Source organism: Vespula pensylvanica, chromosome 1 (genome assembly GCF_014466175.1).
Source record: "Vespula pensylvanica isolate Volc-1 chromosome 1, ASM1446617v1, whole genome shotgun sequence".
Taxonomy (NCBI): Eukaryota; Metazoa; Arthropoda; class Insecta; order Hymenoptera; family Vespidae; genus Vespula; species Vespula pensylvanica.
Genome location: NC_057685.1, coordinates 10,167,304 through 10,184,566, shown reverse-complemented (window position 1 = coordinate 10,184,566; position 17,263 = coordinate 10,167,304). Strand labels below are relative to the sequence as shown.

The following is a 17,263-nucleotide window of genomic DNA, read 5'->3' as shown; positions in this document are numbered from 1 at the left end:
TTAGACACGAGCAAAGCTATAATTTTTATTCTATCATATGATATAATGCTACATACGGCATAATGTGCCAATAAAGCAAGTTGATTATAAGGTCTTCCATTCTTTGGGTTGATTTGTTGTGCTTTTGAATACCATCTTCAAATAAATAAATTAGAACAAAATCAAACATTGCACTTGTATATCTTTTATAAATATTAGATAATATTTATATACATACTGTCTTGATTTTCCGTAATTTGTAGTTTCATTTGCTTGTTCTCTGTACCTTGCTAAGTCACCCAGAAAGAGAAATATTTTTTGTGCGCTCACTAAAGCTAAACCTAAGATTCCAAGACCTTTAGGTAGCGTTGATGATGCGAGAAATGCTTGTATCTTGAAGTCATATGTATTTTCAAGTACTGTAATTAAATTTTCCAAGTATATAGTACCCTCGTCAATTATATTTAGCATCGTCTTTTTGTAATACTCCTTGCTTTCTGAGTTTTCTTTCGACATTCCTTTCCTCAACATCTCAATCATATTATAAAACAATATTTTCCAAAAATGTTGTTCAACATTCTCGGCTTGGCAGAACTTGATATCAGTCTTAAGCAATGTTTGCAAGCTATCCTGAAGAAAGTGTCTTATATAAGACACCCTCTCCCAATTTGTTGTAAAACCACCAGAACTGAGCATCCATTGTAATTCTAAGTCTGCTCTGCCTATGTCCAACAAGAGGCAAGGATTTTTTGTAGACCGGAAACTGTTAACCACACCAGAATATTATCGTATAAATATTATATCAAACAAAAATATATTGATTAGTGTTTGCTATAACTCACCTTTCTGAACAAGGATCGTACCAGGAAGGTCTCATATTGCCAAACTGATCTGTCGTATACGACGAAGGTACTCCATCCAATGGTGCTCCATGAAAATTATTATGGTAAGGTGCTATACCCGTATGAGATTGAAATACAGGGATACTCGTAGTTTGAGATGACGTTTGATTCTCTCTGAGATTAAATATAACGGATTTATGATAACATTTAACCATAGAAATACCGAAATCATAACCTAATTACCTTTGCGAAATAGCTCTGCTACCGGGAGAAGTAACAACTATAGGCTTATTGGGATTATTAGGATCAAACAATGTTCTTTGTTGTTGAATGCCTTGTTGTCGAGAAACAGTATGGCTGGGTGGCGATTGATTGGTTTCTGGTAAAACCAAAACTCCTGGTGCTTGGGTATTGGTATATCCTGTAGGGGATACTTGTCGTATTGCTGTATTTGAATTTGCATTTGATAATGGAGTAGGGATAATATGAGAAGATACTTTAGGAGTTTGTCTCCCTTCATCCGAATCGCATATAGACATTTTCCGTCCAGTTCTCCAATTTTCGTCTAAATGCCGATCTGCTGGTCTAAATCGGGCAAATTTAAAAACACGTTGCAAATATTAACATACTCGTGCGTACGTGCGTGCGTACACACATCTGTGTAAGGGGAATTAATTGATTAACATTATTCACCTTGGTCTATGCAGTTCTTCGTAATGTCGACTGCTACTACGATAATTTCTGTCTTTACTAGATTCACGACTACGTTGAATTATATTGCGATGTCTTCTATGATCATATCTTTTGTTATTATTGGTATTTTTCTGATTATTGTTATAACTGTCATTCTCTCTATTCTGTTGATTATTTTGACGATCACGACTATTTACACGTGTTTTATCTGAACTATTGTTCCTTAAACGAAATATACAATAGTTTTATGATTAAAAGAATATAAACAAAATATAATTTATTAAATAACGAACAAAGTGAAATAGTAAGTGTGCATTAGTATCTATTTACCGATCTGCATGTTTCTTATCACGCTTTTTTTTTCCTCGCTTGTAAACCTCTCTTTTTGATTGAGATCCAGATAAACTTACACTTTCGCGTAAACTTTGTACAGACGAACTACGACTCAGGTGTTGTGCTTCTAATTTCTCACTTAATTCAACTTCCTCACTCCAATCCTATAAATACGTACTAAAGTAATTTCCATATAACACATATTATTTAAACTGGATTACCAGCTCGACTCGATACTCACAAGAGTGCGGTCTGATGCCATATCAGGTAACAGACTAAAAGGTTCACTTTTTGATGGACTTAGTATTTGCTGACTACGCTGTTTCTCCATAGATTTACCCTCATTTGAATTGTTTACTCTTTGTCTTTAAAAAAAAGCGATTTATAATTTAGCTATAAAAGAACAAATCTCTATATCCTAATTGATTTGACTTGAATCTTACGTATTATAAGTACGATGCTGTGAAGAAATTGGAGACGATGCATTATGATGTTGTTCCTCAGATGAAATCTGACATCTATTTGAACTAGATAATGTAGATATTGGTGGTGGCAACATTACACTATCAGCACGACTTAAACTTTCCATGCTTGTATACATTGTACTGTTACTACCACGACGATCATAAGACCTATTAATTGTTATTATTCATACATCAATATATCTCTTTTAGATAGAAGAAATGTTATAAAATCATGTTGACATAGGAGTATTTTATGGATAATACTTTACCGATTTGTATATTCCTGACTGGGAGTATGAGATCTTGAACTTGGAGCCGAATACTGATCCGGAGTAACAGGTCTAAACACATTGGTTGGGCCTTCTATTTCTTCCGGTCTAAGTCTACCTCTACCTCTACTTCGTACAGGTACAGTATTAGACCAACAAGGTTGAGGTGGTAGTGGACCAGAAGGTGGCAAGTTTTGCATAGTTTGTGAATGTTGAATTGCAGGTGGATAATAAACCGATGAACCCTATTATGTATATCATATAACATTAAATAATATTAATAATTAAATAAAATTATCTATAAAATTATCTAATGAATATATTGAATTTTTTTGAAACATTACAGTTGTGCCATTCCAAGACTCTTCGATTGTAGAAGCAAAAGAACTATTAGGTGGTGCTAAGCCATTGTCGATCATATATTTCTTTTGCAAACGCGGTGGTAGAGAGTCCAGTTTATTAGAAGCACTCTTTTTGCCTGAAGGTGGTTTACCCTGAAATTTGTCAGGATGTCCAGCGGGTTCTACACTACGTGTATCTCGAGTGCGAGAAAAATCATTTGAGTTGTTCGGTGTTACAAAAAGAGGTTCTGAACCCTAATCATAACAAATATTTGGACTACAATTAAGTAAAATCTAATATAGTAATTCTAAGTAATTACAATATCGCAAAGGAGCAAATTATAAATTTCCTAACCTGTCTAATTTCTCGTGGATTATCTCGTCTGTTACCATAATTTTTAGTAGATAATGGAGAATCTGACCTCCAACTCTCTTCATTTTCATTGGTATGACGATTCCTACGATTACCCAAAAATCGTTTTCCATGTTCATCTCTACCACTGCGACCACCTGAACGATTACGCTGTCTATGACCTTTATAACTACGATTGGAATGAGAATCGCAATCTTCACTTTCCTCTCTTTCATGATCACGATCGAATCTAATAATGGAGAAAGAAGTTTAATGTGAAATAAAGAGGATAATCTGACATTTCTAAAGCAACAAACAATGTAGTCTAAAAAAATAAAGTCTAGAATGATATCTAAATTTATGTGTTTAAGTCATATTTTACTATATATAGATAGATACCAAAACCATATATACCACATATATTTTACTATATATTAATAATTTCCGTTAATTACCCTTTTCCTAAACAAATGCTAACTTTATACTGATAATAATAAAGATCACCTATTTGCTACATCCTGTTCAGCCAATGCTTCCTTCACTTTCTTAGGTACGTACAGTTGCTGTTCCGGTTTCCTGCTTTTTCTTCTTAGATCTCCACCATAGTTACTTTTAAAAGAATCTTGTGCTTGATCACTGTTATCATCATTTTTAAGATTAATATGCATATCATTCAATTTTTCATTTAGATTTTCTGCATAAGATGATGGTGGACTGTGGTACATTTGACTGCATCTATTGGACTGTGATTGCTTTAAACGATGTTGGACGGATGTTGACTTTGATTTTACTTGTGAATTATTTTCATGATCGAAGTCATCGGCAGACTTCTCTGATTTTCGAAGTGGTCCACTCCCAGGTCTGTATAAAGCTTGTGGTGCTCTATTACACCCTCCACGCATTCCTACTGATCTTTCTTTTTCCGATTTGGAACTTTGTATATTATCTGAAAATATACACCAAGAAAAACTTATTAAAATTATCAAGAAAAGTTTACTAAAATATTTACTGATGATCATTTATTCTAGTTAAGTAACTAACTTTTAACTGTATAATGCAAACAGGAAATTATTATTTATTATAATATAACATTATATATTTATAATTCGATATTTTATTAGATACATGTAGTAAGTAGCAAACAAACTGATTGATACTGTTTAAAAATTTACTTAGAATGATTATTGTAATCGAATATATTAGTTCATAGTATAAACATTCCATTTATTACAGAAGATAAGCTGAGTTCTTTGCAATTGCATTATTACTTTTAGAATTTATATGCCTATTGTAATATATCTATATCTATGTGCAAGTTTTAAGACAAAAATACAAGCGATAGGATACAATAATATTACGATATATACTAAGGCCTGTTGACATTCTTGACAGTAATTAGAAATTAACATGTGAATATTGAAAAATCGTTACATAATTCACATAAACTGAAAGCACTTATATAGCAACGAGGTATACTTCATAAATAATTAAGGATATTAGCACGTTTTATTTTAGCAGAAATAAATGTTTGTAAACTACTACATATTACAATGCCTTCTGTATTTTTAGGTTAGCTTGTTTGTTTGAGGTTAGCTTTATGGGTTTATCCAACGAAAATTGCTGGAGATTCACAGGCCCTATAACTATTTATTTATAAATTTGGCTTACAAAATCACCATATAATTTTGGCACAATCCCGTGAAAATGTTATTTCTCTTAAAGTACCTTGTGAAAATCCTCCCCACTTTTTGCGTCCTTTGTCGCGATTCGCCATATTGAAGTACAATCGCATCTAAATTTTTATGAAATCAACGAATGCCAGGTGAAGTCATAGTCATCATTGAATAACCATGAGATAGACACTTATGTTAATCCATTATGAACTAATAGAACTATTTTATCTAATTATATATTCTACGTTGTACGAATAACCAAAAAATATCTTTCCTATTTACGATATATGTTATAAATTGAGAAACAATACAAACTTAAGCAAAATTGGACTTTCTTGAAATTCACAGACGTTCTACTCGTCTGAATCAAATCCTATTGTATTTATCAAAAAACAAGAAAATAAGTTTTAAATCATTTTATTGAATTCTCGCCTAAGACCATCACACAAAATTTTGTAAAGATGTAAATCGTAAAGTTAAGATGTAAAATGTATAGTTCATGACAGACAGTCAACATAAACGTAAAGTTTAACCAATAGCAAACGCGATAATATTTCCTCTCATTTACAAAGACTTAATCTAGAAACGTAATGTAATTTTCCATTCCACCATACAATAAATAAGCTTCTCTTTTATAATTTATTAACAATTTTGTATTAAATTATAGATTTTACATTAATATGAAATCTATTTAGATATATAAACATTACAATCATTTACATTTAACAAAAGAAAATATTTCATGTCGTAAAACGTATCATTTTTAACTAAGATATTGTATTTGTATTTCTTTTCTTAATTAAACTACATTTTCAAGGTTTCAAACATATTATAATAATAATCATGATAATTCATTTCTCTAAGCCAAATACCTCACTAGCTTTGGCACATAATCTCACTAGCTTTTGTTGTTAAATTTAAAACTATTCGTGATGATTTATGATTGGTTGTCCAGAAGACACAAATTTTTCGATATTACGTTTTAATTTCACAAACATTAACATTTAAACATTTGACATGTTTATAGAATTTTGAGTGCGATGACTTTTATTTAACATATTAGTTTCAATATTTTATAAAACATTCAAATATTCCATCAAACTTTTATCTACGATTCACAGACTGCATTTTCTACACTGGTTTGATGCTCTATCCAAAAGACTACAACACGATTGGACAATCGATCCGCCAATAGCAATCGAGAGGTTTAAGAGACGAAAACAATTCTATCTAGTTTTCCATTTTTTTAGTCAAAAAAACAACATTCTAGTGATAGTGACGAATTAAGAAAGAATGGTTTAATCATATAAAAAAGAAAGTTTTATTATAATTATTGTAGTTAATAAATATAGTTTATCTTACTAAAAAGATATTTCCAACAATCTTTATATATGTGAAAGAAGTCCATATGTGAAAAAGTTCCCATATGGTATTTATATAACAGCGCCATCTAAAGAATTAGAAGTGAAATATAATGATCATTTGATAACACTTGAATTTATCTCTTGAATACAATTTATCCATTGAGAATATTGTATTTGTCTGTTAAATACTATCCCAAGATAGCTGTATTTACTGTAAGCGAGTTATTAGTACTAACATGTCAATCAGTTAACAATCAAGCGATAATGCTTCGCGTAGATCGTTGTTTCTCATAATGTGCTTCTACCAAGGAAAATTTTAATGTAAGGAAATCAAATATGGCGAATCAATTATGAAAGTTGAGGGAAAATTTTACAAGATTATATAAAGATGTCCGAGAACACATGATTCACTTATCTTATCGAAATAAATGATAATTATATAAAGTGAATTATACAACATAACTACGTTTATTAATTAAAAAATTGACTTTTTAATTTCAAATTTTATCAATCCGTTATAATTAATTAAGAAACTATTTCATAAATTATTATAGATGTAAGAAACTTTTAATGTATTTGCTTATACAATTGCTGTTTTTTCATTGTTTTCTCTTCAAATTTATGAATATTGATCTAGAAAAAGAAAGTCGACGGCACGGCATGTATGAAACAAAAAAGGGAGATGATAAAACAGCTATATTTGAAAATGAAATAAACTCTTTCGAAGATTGTTGTAGATCGCGATATGAAAGTTCACATGCTACATTATCATTCCTTTTGCTTTCGGATTCTTTTTTCTCTCTTTTTTCGTTCCTTTGATTTTATTTGATTGATTCCGAGTGTCCCTCAAGAAATGTCGTTACGGGATTATACCAGTCAACATTCTTTATCCAATACTCTCCATCCGCACTTTTACTCCTTCCACTTTTTTATTTTCTTTACAAAGAATTTTATATCTATCCTTCCTTGATCGTCTTCTTTTCATTTCCTTACTACTTTTCACTCACATGTCTTCATGCAATTTTTGATATCGTTTTCGCATAGTCAACTTGTAGTCTATATTCACATATTTGTATTTTGAGACAAACTTTTCATACTCCGAGACAAAACTCCCCACATATTTTCTTCAGCTGCCATACTGGTTATCATGTTGGTTATCATATAGACTGGCTACGTTTGTCTCCATTGCAACGAAGCATATATATAAAAATGGGTAACAATCTCTGGCCGTTCAAGTATAATGTTTTTTGAACAAAAATGTATATTCCAGCTGGATATATAGAACTATATAACCGTTGTGTGATTCTTTAAGTGATAAAAAAACATTCAATTAACTGTTTGTTACTTTCTGTACCACTTTTAAACGAGTCACGTGGGAACGAACATTTTTCAAATTTAAATAGCAAGTTGATCTTGGATCTCTGGGCTTGGATAGTTTAAAAATGGTTATTTATAAATTATGGTTATTTATTAATTATAAATTAATGGTTAAAATAATGATTAAAAGTAAATCAACTTAGAGAAAGTCTTTAACAATCTGATTTGAAATTGTATTCTTTAAATAGAAAAAACAATCAATTTCTATCACATTTAACCAAAAAGATTTAAAGCATGTTTCACGACAAAAAATTCTACATTGCGAACGAAAGTACAAAGTCAAACGCATTATTTGCAATAACAAATGGATTGTTACAAGATAAAAAAAGTAAATTCACCAATTTTATTTAATATCTTTATGAGTGATTTATTACAAATGTATGATCTGAAGGCTATTAAAAATCGTTACGCATTCGCATTTGCGAATGATCTGCTGATCTATGCTAAAGGCAACAATACGGTCACGATAAACAAGAGATATTCTGTAAATCCCCAGATTACTTTTACGCTAGAAGGGAAAAATGAACTCAAAAAATATAAATAGTTAATTTTACTAAAAACGTTATAAACATCTAAAAAAATTTCTAATGCATACTCATAATTAATACCAAAAAATTCCGTACAATAGATAATGAAATAAAAAAACTGGAATATCATGTTGCGAAAAAAAAGATTGTAGGCTTTTGGATTTCAGTCGTCAGATAGTTTCTACCGAACACTATTAAGAGTGAATGATCGAATAGTTGAAGCAGTCGCAACTATAGTGCAAATATTTCTTAATAAAATCAATACCAAGTATTTATTCTATATTAAATATTCTCTTTTCCCTGTTACACTAATCTAGATCTGAAAAACCAAATAATTATATATTAGCTGTAACGATATAAATTACATATTTGCTACAGCGATGCATTTTTATTCGCAATTGACTCTAATAATATATTTCGTCAAGGACTTACAATTTTCATCAATAAAAAATTTCAATCTAATTGATTCGTGCTTACATGAATGAATTAAATATCGAATGTAACAACAAACGTGAATTTAAATTTTCTTTGCATGAAACCTTATTATTTTGGTTTATTAGAATTGTAATCTAAGTTTGTGACTGTTTCTGAATTAGTGAGTTTTATTATAATTGTAATCTAAGTGCCGATGAGCGTCATCACGTTCCTTCATATATTTGCCAAAAGTGCCAAAAGCACTATCGCGCTTATCTCAAATTAATTACAACGAACTTGAAAAACAAAATTTGTTTGCGAAACTGAAATAATTCCATGTAGTGCCACTATTATATCGTCCAATGTATTAAAGTGCACCAAAAACAACGATTGACTTTAATGCAAAATATTTCTGGCAGTAAAAGGGTTAAGGAGCGTCTTTCCTCAGAAAGGTTTTTGTCGTGCTTTTTCCTTGGCTGTGTTGGCGTAATGCTTTACTCAGACACCTTGTGGTGCGATAACTCGAGTATTAAGTCAGTTTGCCAAGAGGGTCGTATAGCTTTTGATAGGACACGAGTATAACCGAATATAACGATTACGAACGTATTGTTTTGACAAATTCTACACGCAGATTGGCTGCAGAAACAATTCCATTACACTCGTGTCTTTCGGGTCACTTGCGTCGCTAAAATGCTCGGCTCTTGACGTCATTTATTATTACAGTCTTAACAGAATTTTAACGGTTACATTTAATTTCCGAATAACTGAATAGTCGATCGCTTCCCTCTTTATATCTCACTTCTTGCTGTTCTCGTAGCATTTCAGTGCTATCCATCGACAATGTAAAAACGTTAACAATAAATCAAATATAATAATAATAAAACACAATAAACAATAATGAAACATTAAACAATCGTTAAGTATGCGATTTAATTGGATATATATTTTAATTTTATTTGAATCTTCTGTGGTGTTCTCTTCCTCATGTGTTTGTGATTCCGAAGTGGCTTTGTCCCTTTTTGTCCTTACGATTTTCTGGCTAGATGGATTAAAAGGTGTGTGAATGAGCCCCATAAAGCTCTTGTTATGTGGAGGCTCCATCCGTAAATGTTATGTGATACGTATCTGCGCAAGAGTTTCGGCGATGTATTTGATAAGCTGGAAAATCTTGAAAATCAAATTACGCCACGTGATATGATCTTTATGGATGCTTGGACGACCACGTCGTCCCATGTCTCGTATGAGTGGCTGTACTGGAATCCTTTGCAGACATCATCTGTGGAAATCGAGTGCTACTGAGGGCAAAGCTTCGTATGTTCGTATTATTTTTTTTTCAAGAGAGAGAAGGCATTTGCCCCTAGTGAAGACTCCCCGTTGTGTGCATCGTTGGCATAGCTGATGGGTGAGCAGATGTAGATACCCCTTCGTCCGTTATGCACTATGGGGATGTGCGAGTGCATGCCGCAATGGAAGATGGTCCTGTCAATTTCTATTCAACACGGTAATACCTATATTGCATTGTAATCCAATAATTATAATAATTGTATAAAGATTGTACTATTAATCGGGTACATTTTAGAGTAGATTGAGTACATTCTGCTGCATTTAATAAAGAAAAAGTCGAGATACTGAGAGCAGTACCGATAGAAGCAGTCATAACTAATTATTGCGTTCGCCATGTTTACGTGGACAATTAGAATCACAACCTTCATTTTTGCTCGGTTTTTGTTTCCATGATAAATAACTTAGGATATAACTTAGGAAATAACTTAGGACGTTCATAGTGCATGTTATAGTATATCGTGCGTTATATATATCGTTAACGTATTCAGTGGTTACCGTGTAGGATGTGGGACTTTTCGTCGGTATTGCACTGCTGAAATAATAACTTATCGACTGACGAAGTAGTGGGAACCTTCCTTATCAATCGTCGTGTGGATAAGAGATTGAAAAATGCTCCGTACTCTGCGCTGTATTAGGATTGGTCATAACATTTCCATGATTTTTTAGATTTATTAGCGTTTCGACTTATCTAACTTTAAACGATGCACTTTTAGCGTGCACTGTGCAAGTACCTGGATTCGTTTGGATTTTTATATCGATTTTTTTTTTTGAGAACGGATATGACTTTGTATGACTCTAAACATTGTGTATCAAAATTTCGCTTTCGTCGCGCCTTTTAGGAGGTATATGCGATCTTCCGATTTGAAATTTACCGCTTTTCGTTTTTTATCGTAATAATATTTTGATTTTTCCTTGGTCTGGTTTAAATTATGTTCGGTGGATTTTTTAGATTTGGCTAGTTGTACATTTAGTTTCTCTAAGTGATACACATAAGTTTCCTTTCGTAGGTTGCTTCGTAGAATGAATCAAGAAACTTGTGCCTTGATCAGTTAAAATGTTTTTGGGTGCGCTAAAACGACAAATAAAGTACTTCATGAATGCATCCGATTATCTCGCTAGAAGCTTCCTGTAAGGGAACAGCTAACGAATATTTTGTTAAAAGATCTTGTATAGTTAGAACGTAACTATTTCCCGTTACAGTAGCGGGCGAAGGATTCACGATGTCTCACCCACGGACCCACGAATCAAATTACACAATGTATTATTAATAAGAAATATATACGAAGAAACTCGTACAGTTAGAATAGACTTATTCATATTAGAACTTATAAAAAACCATTGGGCAAATGCATACAGTTTAAATACAAATGATTTTTTCATAGTTCCGTCTACCAAAATATATATAGCATATTTTGAAAAAGTTAAAAACACCAATTATGCACCATCAAGAATTTTTTGTTATTTCGACAGTATCGTTATTACTACAAAATGAAAATAACATACTGTTTTTATATCATTATAATGAAAAAGCTAACGATACAATGTTAACATATACTAACAATATGACAATGAATTATACGGAAATAAGATTTAAATACAATCTGATAGATATAAACAACAAAAAAATGATACAGAAAGATAAACTCACTTTCCAAAAATACGCATACGTAAATAATATGTTTATATATATATATATATATATATATATATATATATATATATATATATACATATACATCAATAATATAGTATTAAGTCACAAGATCATAAATGAAATAATATTATAAGGATCAATTTTAATCGAAAATTAAAGATATGAGAGGGTCCATTTCATTCATAAAGTGATAGTTCAGCCTTTATGTAGGTAACTGAGGTTTGATCAATCAATAGGGAAAAAGACTGTTCTTTTATTTTATCTTTCTTTTCTCTCTTTTTTTTTTTCTTTGTTTTTTTCTTTATATAGTGTCATTTCTTCTCATTCTTAAGCTATAGATTGTATAGCAATAGTTTTAGACTTATTTTTCGTAGAAATAAATATGTAGTTTGTCCTACTTCTAATTAATTAAGATAATTAAATAAGATCTAATCTTAAATTAAATTTTGCAGCATTAAATACAATTGAAATTATTTTTTAGTCAGACCATGAGAATTTATTGGAATCGTAAGTCTCACTTGTATAACTGTATGTACACTGTTATCCTTTTTGTTTTTATAAAAATTTTGCTATATTTTTGTTCATCAATAAAGAAAAAAAAAGAGTGATTTAAAACAGTTATCCGGAAAGCGGAAAATTTCGACCCAGATCACCCGAGGGTCTAACTTTTATCGCATATTCCAGTTATTATATCTAAAATCAATTTTCTATAGTAAGCTTTTTTAAATTTGAAAATTCAGGCAGAAACTCACACTTCATATCTATAGTCGATGATTTGCTTGTCAGGCAAGTTTCTTATTTGTTATTTCATGACAGAGAAAAGAGCTGACCAATGCGAAATGAAATATATGAAATGGCAGAATTCATTCTGGTTGTAGTAATGAACGTTATTTTATTGAAAACGATAGCGGTCGATTAATCTTCCATTCCTCGAACGAGGAAACCTCTTATTAAACGCTATATGTATAAATACCTCTATCCGAAGCGTTTTCTTGTCAAAGAAGTCGTTAGCTTTGAAGACCATTAAATGAGATCTCGTTTCTTCCTGAAAGCACCGTGAAGCAGTCCAATAGAAAGAGAAAGAGAGAGGCAAAATGAGAAAGAAGAAGGAGATATAGTGGAACGTTCGAAAAATCGACATTTCGATTAATTAGAGTCCATTCGATCGATCGCACGGTCACGTAGCTATGGTAGATTCCCGTGAAATTGTCTTCTCATTGATTTATAACGCGTGACGTTCTGTACTTCGTGACTGGCAATCCTTTTTTCAGCCGCATTAGTTTTCTACCGTCTTCGGAATCTCTTTTGACTGTCGCGTGTGCTCTCGCGTACGACATACAATCTTCAACTATTTACATAGATCGATATTTCGTTTCGCGATCTACAAATCCGAATTTTCTCTTTTTTCAAATTTCTTGAAAAATTTTATATAAAGGATTCACGTGTTATTAAAATTTTTAATAAGTGCTTTTTCTCAAAAAACGAAAGTAAAGAGATCTTTTTATAAAAAGAAAAGAAAAGAAAGAAACAGAAAATACAGGGAGTAAAATTAAAAAAGTTCAGAAGAAAGCGCGTTGTTAAAACGAAGGAACAGAATCGCAATATTTTCTGACTGGATAGGATCGCGTTATAAATCACTGTTGCGATGACAGGAGCCGACGCGCGGACGCGACCATTTCGTAGATTTCATTACGTACCGGTCAGCTCCCTTTTCAGCCCTAAGATAACAAATAAGAGGCTTGCACAACGAGAAAAATATCAGCTTGAAATATACCACGTGAGATTTTGCCTTGTATTCTCGAATTTGAAGAAACCTTTTTATATCAAATTTATTATATATACCCTAACTTTTTTGTAGTTTTATTACTCAATATTATCTTATTTAATTTATAATTAAATGACGTACTAGTTAATAAAAACACAATTCTCAGTAAACTCCTAATTATCAAAAGATAATTACAATACAGAATGTTGCAAACATACAGTATTACCGCGTTTATGCGATAATATAATTGATAAAAATGACTAAAAACTCCTATTTCCATTTCAGTAAACTAAATCTATATTGAATACAGGAAAATGGATTTATTAAAAAATCTTTGAGAATGCACTTCAAACAATCTGATAGTACTGTCGATTCATTTAAATATGATAGATTATACGAGCGAGGTCATTTTCTCACAATAACACTTTCTCGTAATTAATTTGATTGCCGTTTGAACATCTTGAACAAACTATAGCAATGGCTTCTGAAATGTCTTATTTAATTTGTATTTATTAGTTAAAAATTACTTATATGACATTTATGTTATTTTATCACTGTTACTTTATTAATAAAAAAATTTGTTAGATTTATTAAATAGTTCGATTTATTATGTCCGAAATTACGGATAGTACATATAAGGTCACATAAAGTACATACGTGTTGAGAATTGTGTAATTGCTAGGCACTTTGCATATTTTTTCTATCGTGCATCTGTACCAATCGATCACCTCGTTTTCAACTTACTATGGATTAATTTACTTCAAATTTGATCTACAAAGCAAATGGTGTTTTAAAGTCATCGTTGAACTTCTTTAGTATGGAATGAAACAATTCATATTCCTCCTATATTTATCATGCTGAAGACGAAAGGTCTAAGCCGACATAGATCACTGGTAGTATCTAATATTTTTAATACATTATTGACGAGTACAATTAAGATCCTCTTGTGGATTTACTCACTGGTAGTACATTTTTTTGTATATTTTTTCTTAATGTATCTTTTGCATGTTTAGTTATTTTAGCTAAGATTTCTTTACTTCTAGACTCCTTATTTCTTGATAATATTAGTAATTAAAAATAATGATTAAACTCTGAATTAAAAATGATAAAATATGATCTTATTAATCGCAATAAGTAGAAAAGTTGTACGTAAGAAAGTGTTTATGACATTTTTAAAGAAGATTACAAAGCGAAATTATATAAATCATCTTTTCTTCAGAAATTTTGGACTAAAAATTTCTATTTTTAAGTAGTCTTCGTGGTAATAAATTCAGAAGAAACATATACATCGCTTAATCGATCGTCATGTAGTCTTTCGGTGCTTCGACGTGTCTACTATCAAAATTCCTCAAAAACGCACTTCACCCGTGATAAGCGAAGCAGGAATGAGTTCAGTTCTCATGCGCAACAATGCAAAACTTGCACTTACGCCTATCATAAATCAATAAGACGCGTTGCCTTCAATCTTCTATATAAAGATAAGTAAATATTGCTTTGATTTATTACAATTAATAAACATTGTCATATTAAGATTTTCAATATCTTGAAAAAAAAAAAGAAAAAATAATTATTAAGTCATACAATTAGATTATAAGTTAAGTTTTTCAGTTCAAGATTACGAGTCACTAATTAATTGTTACGTGTCGGGTTTAAGACGCAATGTTCATCTCCAAACACTAAATAATTCCAAAACTTGTATAGTGAAACATATACTTTATTATGTTGTTGTTAGTCAGTAAATGATTAGATAGTTGAGCAAAAGGTTTTCTTTTGCAAATGGTTAGGTTGAAAACCGAAACGTATTTACTGTACGGACAGGTAGCTCTGACTAAACTGTCTTTAGTCAGTCGTCCGCTTGCTTTCTCTATATCAGAGCGTATGGTTAGAGCCAAATAATAGAAATTCAAAGAGTATGAAAAGTGCGTATAAGATGGACTTCGAAATTACCCCTTTTAAACCTAGGCCGTCCCGCGGGACTTCTTTCCAGTTCTGAATAGTACTTTATGCTTGTTCGCACACACACATATTCTTGCTCATCTCTCATTCTGCTTATCTGTATTTTTAGAGTTTATTCTTTCTTCATACGACACATACTGCTTATTCTTTATTTGCATCTTATATTCGTTGCCTTACTCATCTCTTTCATAAGTCTTTCAATAAAATAATAATACATCATAGGTGGAGTGAAGCATAACATTATCCATTCTTATTTATTCGTATGCTAGTTACATGAGTAAGCACCAATTAGTATCGGTTTATTTTTAGAATCTCTTTTTTAGCGACTGTAAATGCGTTACTGATTGTTAGCAATGGGATGTAAATTTAAAGGATCAATATTCTGAAGCTCCCGACAAAAGGATCTTATTAAGGATGCAGCACATGAGGCGTAAGGTTAAATCTGCACGTTCGATTTGTAAAGCCAAGATTTGAGGAATAAAGAAGCTTTAGAAATATATTAAATATTCTTCAGTAGACTATAAGAGGTAGATAGTAAGAATGTTACTTGTGATCTTAAATAAATTATAATGACTGACTATAGATTGAAACACAAGTAATTGAAACGAACTAGATTTTGAAAAATCTTACGTGGCAGACGTTCGAAAGTGTTGCTTCCTTGAAGGTTGAAGAACAAGGGAAAAGAGCTTTTTTAAATTTATATATTTTTAAACTTATATCTTTTTAGCAGGAAAAAGAAGTTTTCGCTGATGTGGTTTCGACGTTGCTTGGTCTTGAACATAACTATACCAAATATCAGGAAAATTTCGAAGCATAGGTGCTGCTATATAGGGTATATCTTTGGGCTTTTGAAATGCTCACCAATAAACGCGTAGCTGATTCAAAAACTGAATGTCCGAAAAACAAGTGTTCAGTTTTCCGAGAATTTTCATTCGATTCTTTGAATATCAATTCTTAAATGCATTGAATATTTGTTTTTATAATGTAAGTTATTAAATGTGAAAGTCAACATTCACGTTAAAAGGACCAGAGCGCTCTAACTGTGAGTTTCAAACACTGATCGTATATGATGTATATTCCAGTTTGTTTATATGTATATTAAGTTGTGGAATATACATTGGTATATGACATGTTTATATATTAACTACATGAAAAGGTATACGATATGTATATCTAATTATTTTGAATACTAGAGTTTAAGAATCATGTTTCTTAAGTTAAAATGGCAAAGAACAGTGAATTTTAGTAACATTTTCATACATCTTTTGAACCATGGAAAACATCGAGATAAGATTTGAATTATAAAAAGTTAAAAAATAATCTCTTTCTAATAGTGCCTATATAATGTGATAAATGTCATGTTTATTTATTTTGTGTGTTTATTTAGTTGGTTTTTTTTTTACTATTTTAAATTTATTTTTTTAAAACAAATTTGTACTTTAGTTTATTCTTTCGTAGATAATGTAATTAATCTTACCATTTCGTTTTTTAAGTAATAACTTGATGGTTAGTTTTGTTGACGTTATTTAAGTATTAGCTCTAATGGTTCAATTTTCTTTTGGTATAATTTTATACTTAAGATTGACATGTCTGGATCGGACTTATTAAATATATAAACGTAAAAGGATATTTAATAAAATGTAAAAAAAGAGAATTTAATAAGAAAAACTATAATGTAACACTTAAATATTGTATAAAAAATATTTCAAATATTTCACTGTGCAATCTCTGAGTTTCACTAAGTGATTTCAGATGGAAAATAAAAGATTTATATGTACATTAATACAATTATCTCATGTTTTTTAGTATTCCACTGAATCATAATAACGGATGGAATCGGATGCTTTAACAATAATAATTTAAAAAAAAATAATAATTTTTAAGATAGGACAAAGTACGAAATGATTTGTACGTGA

General features: G+C 30.9%; 1 protein-coding gene across 10 annotated transcripts in view; it reads right to left on the bottom strand.

The window, feature by feature from the left end:
- Positions 1 to 5,403, bottom strand: part of LOC122636635 (telomerase-binding protein EST1A-like) — a 134,397-nt gene extending 128,994 nt beyond the window's left edge. For 2 of the 10 annotated variants that reach the window (XM_043828064.1, XM_043828149.1), the window contains exons 1-13: positions 4,999 to 5,211; positions 3,778 to 4,219; positions 3,277 to 3,523; positions 2,925 to 3,176; positions 2,581 to 2,825; positions 2,291 to 2,479; positions 2,089 to 2,212; positions 1,845 to 2,011; positions 1,515 to 1,736; positions 1,065 to 1,406; positions 822 to 995; positions 218 to 742; positions 57 to 135 (exon numbers count right to left, since the gene is read on the bottom strand). In XM_043828064.1, the coding sequence (XP_043683999.1) occupies positions 57 to 135; positions 218 to 742; positions 822 to 995; positions 1,065 to 1,406; positions 1,515 to 1,736; positions 1,845 to 2,011; positions 2,089 to 2,212; positions 2,291 to 2,479; positions 2,581 to 2,825; positions 2,925 to 3,176; positions 3,277 to 3,523; positions 3,778 to 4,219; positions 4,999 to 5,065 (3,075 nt within the window). In that variant the 5' untranslated portion in view covers positions 5,066 to 5,211. Of the gene's footprint in view, positions 1 to 56; positions 136 to 217; positions 743 to 821; positions 996 to 1,064; positions 1,407 to 1,514; positions 1,737 to 1,844; positions 2,012 to 2,088; positions 2,213 to 2,290; positions 2,480 to 2,580; positions 2,826 to 2,924; positions 3,177 to 3,276; positions 3,524 to 3,777; positions 4,220 to 4,941; positions 5,213 to 5,261 lie in introns of those variants that run through there. The other 8 variants (XM_043828075.1, XM_043828086.1, XM_043828131.1 and 5 more) reach the window with 7 other exon arrangements.
- Positions 5,404 to 17,263: the final 11,860 nt, after the last annotated feature.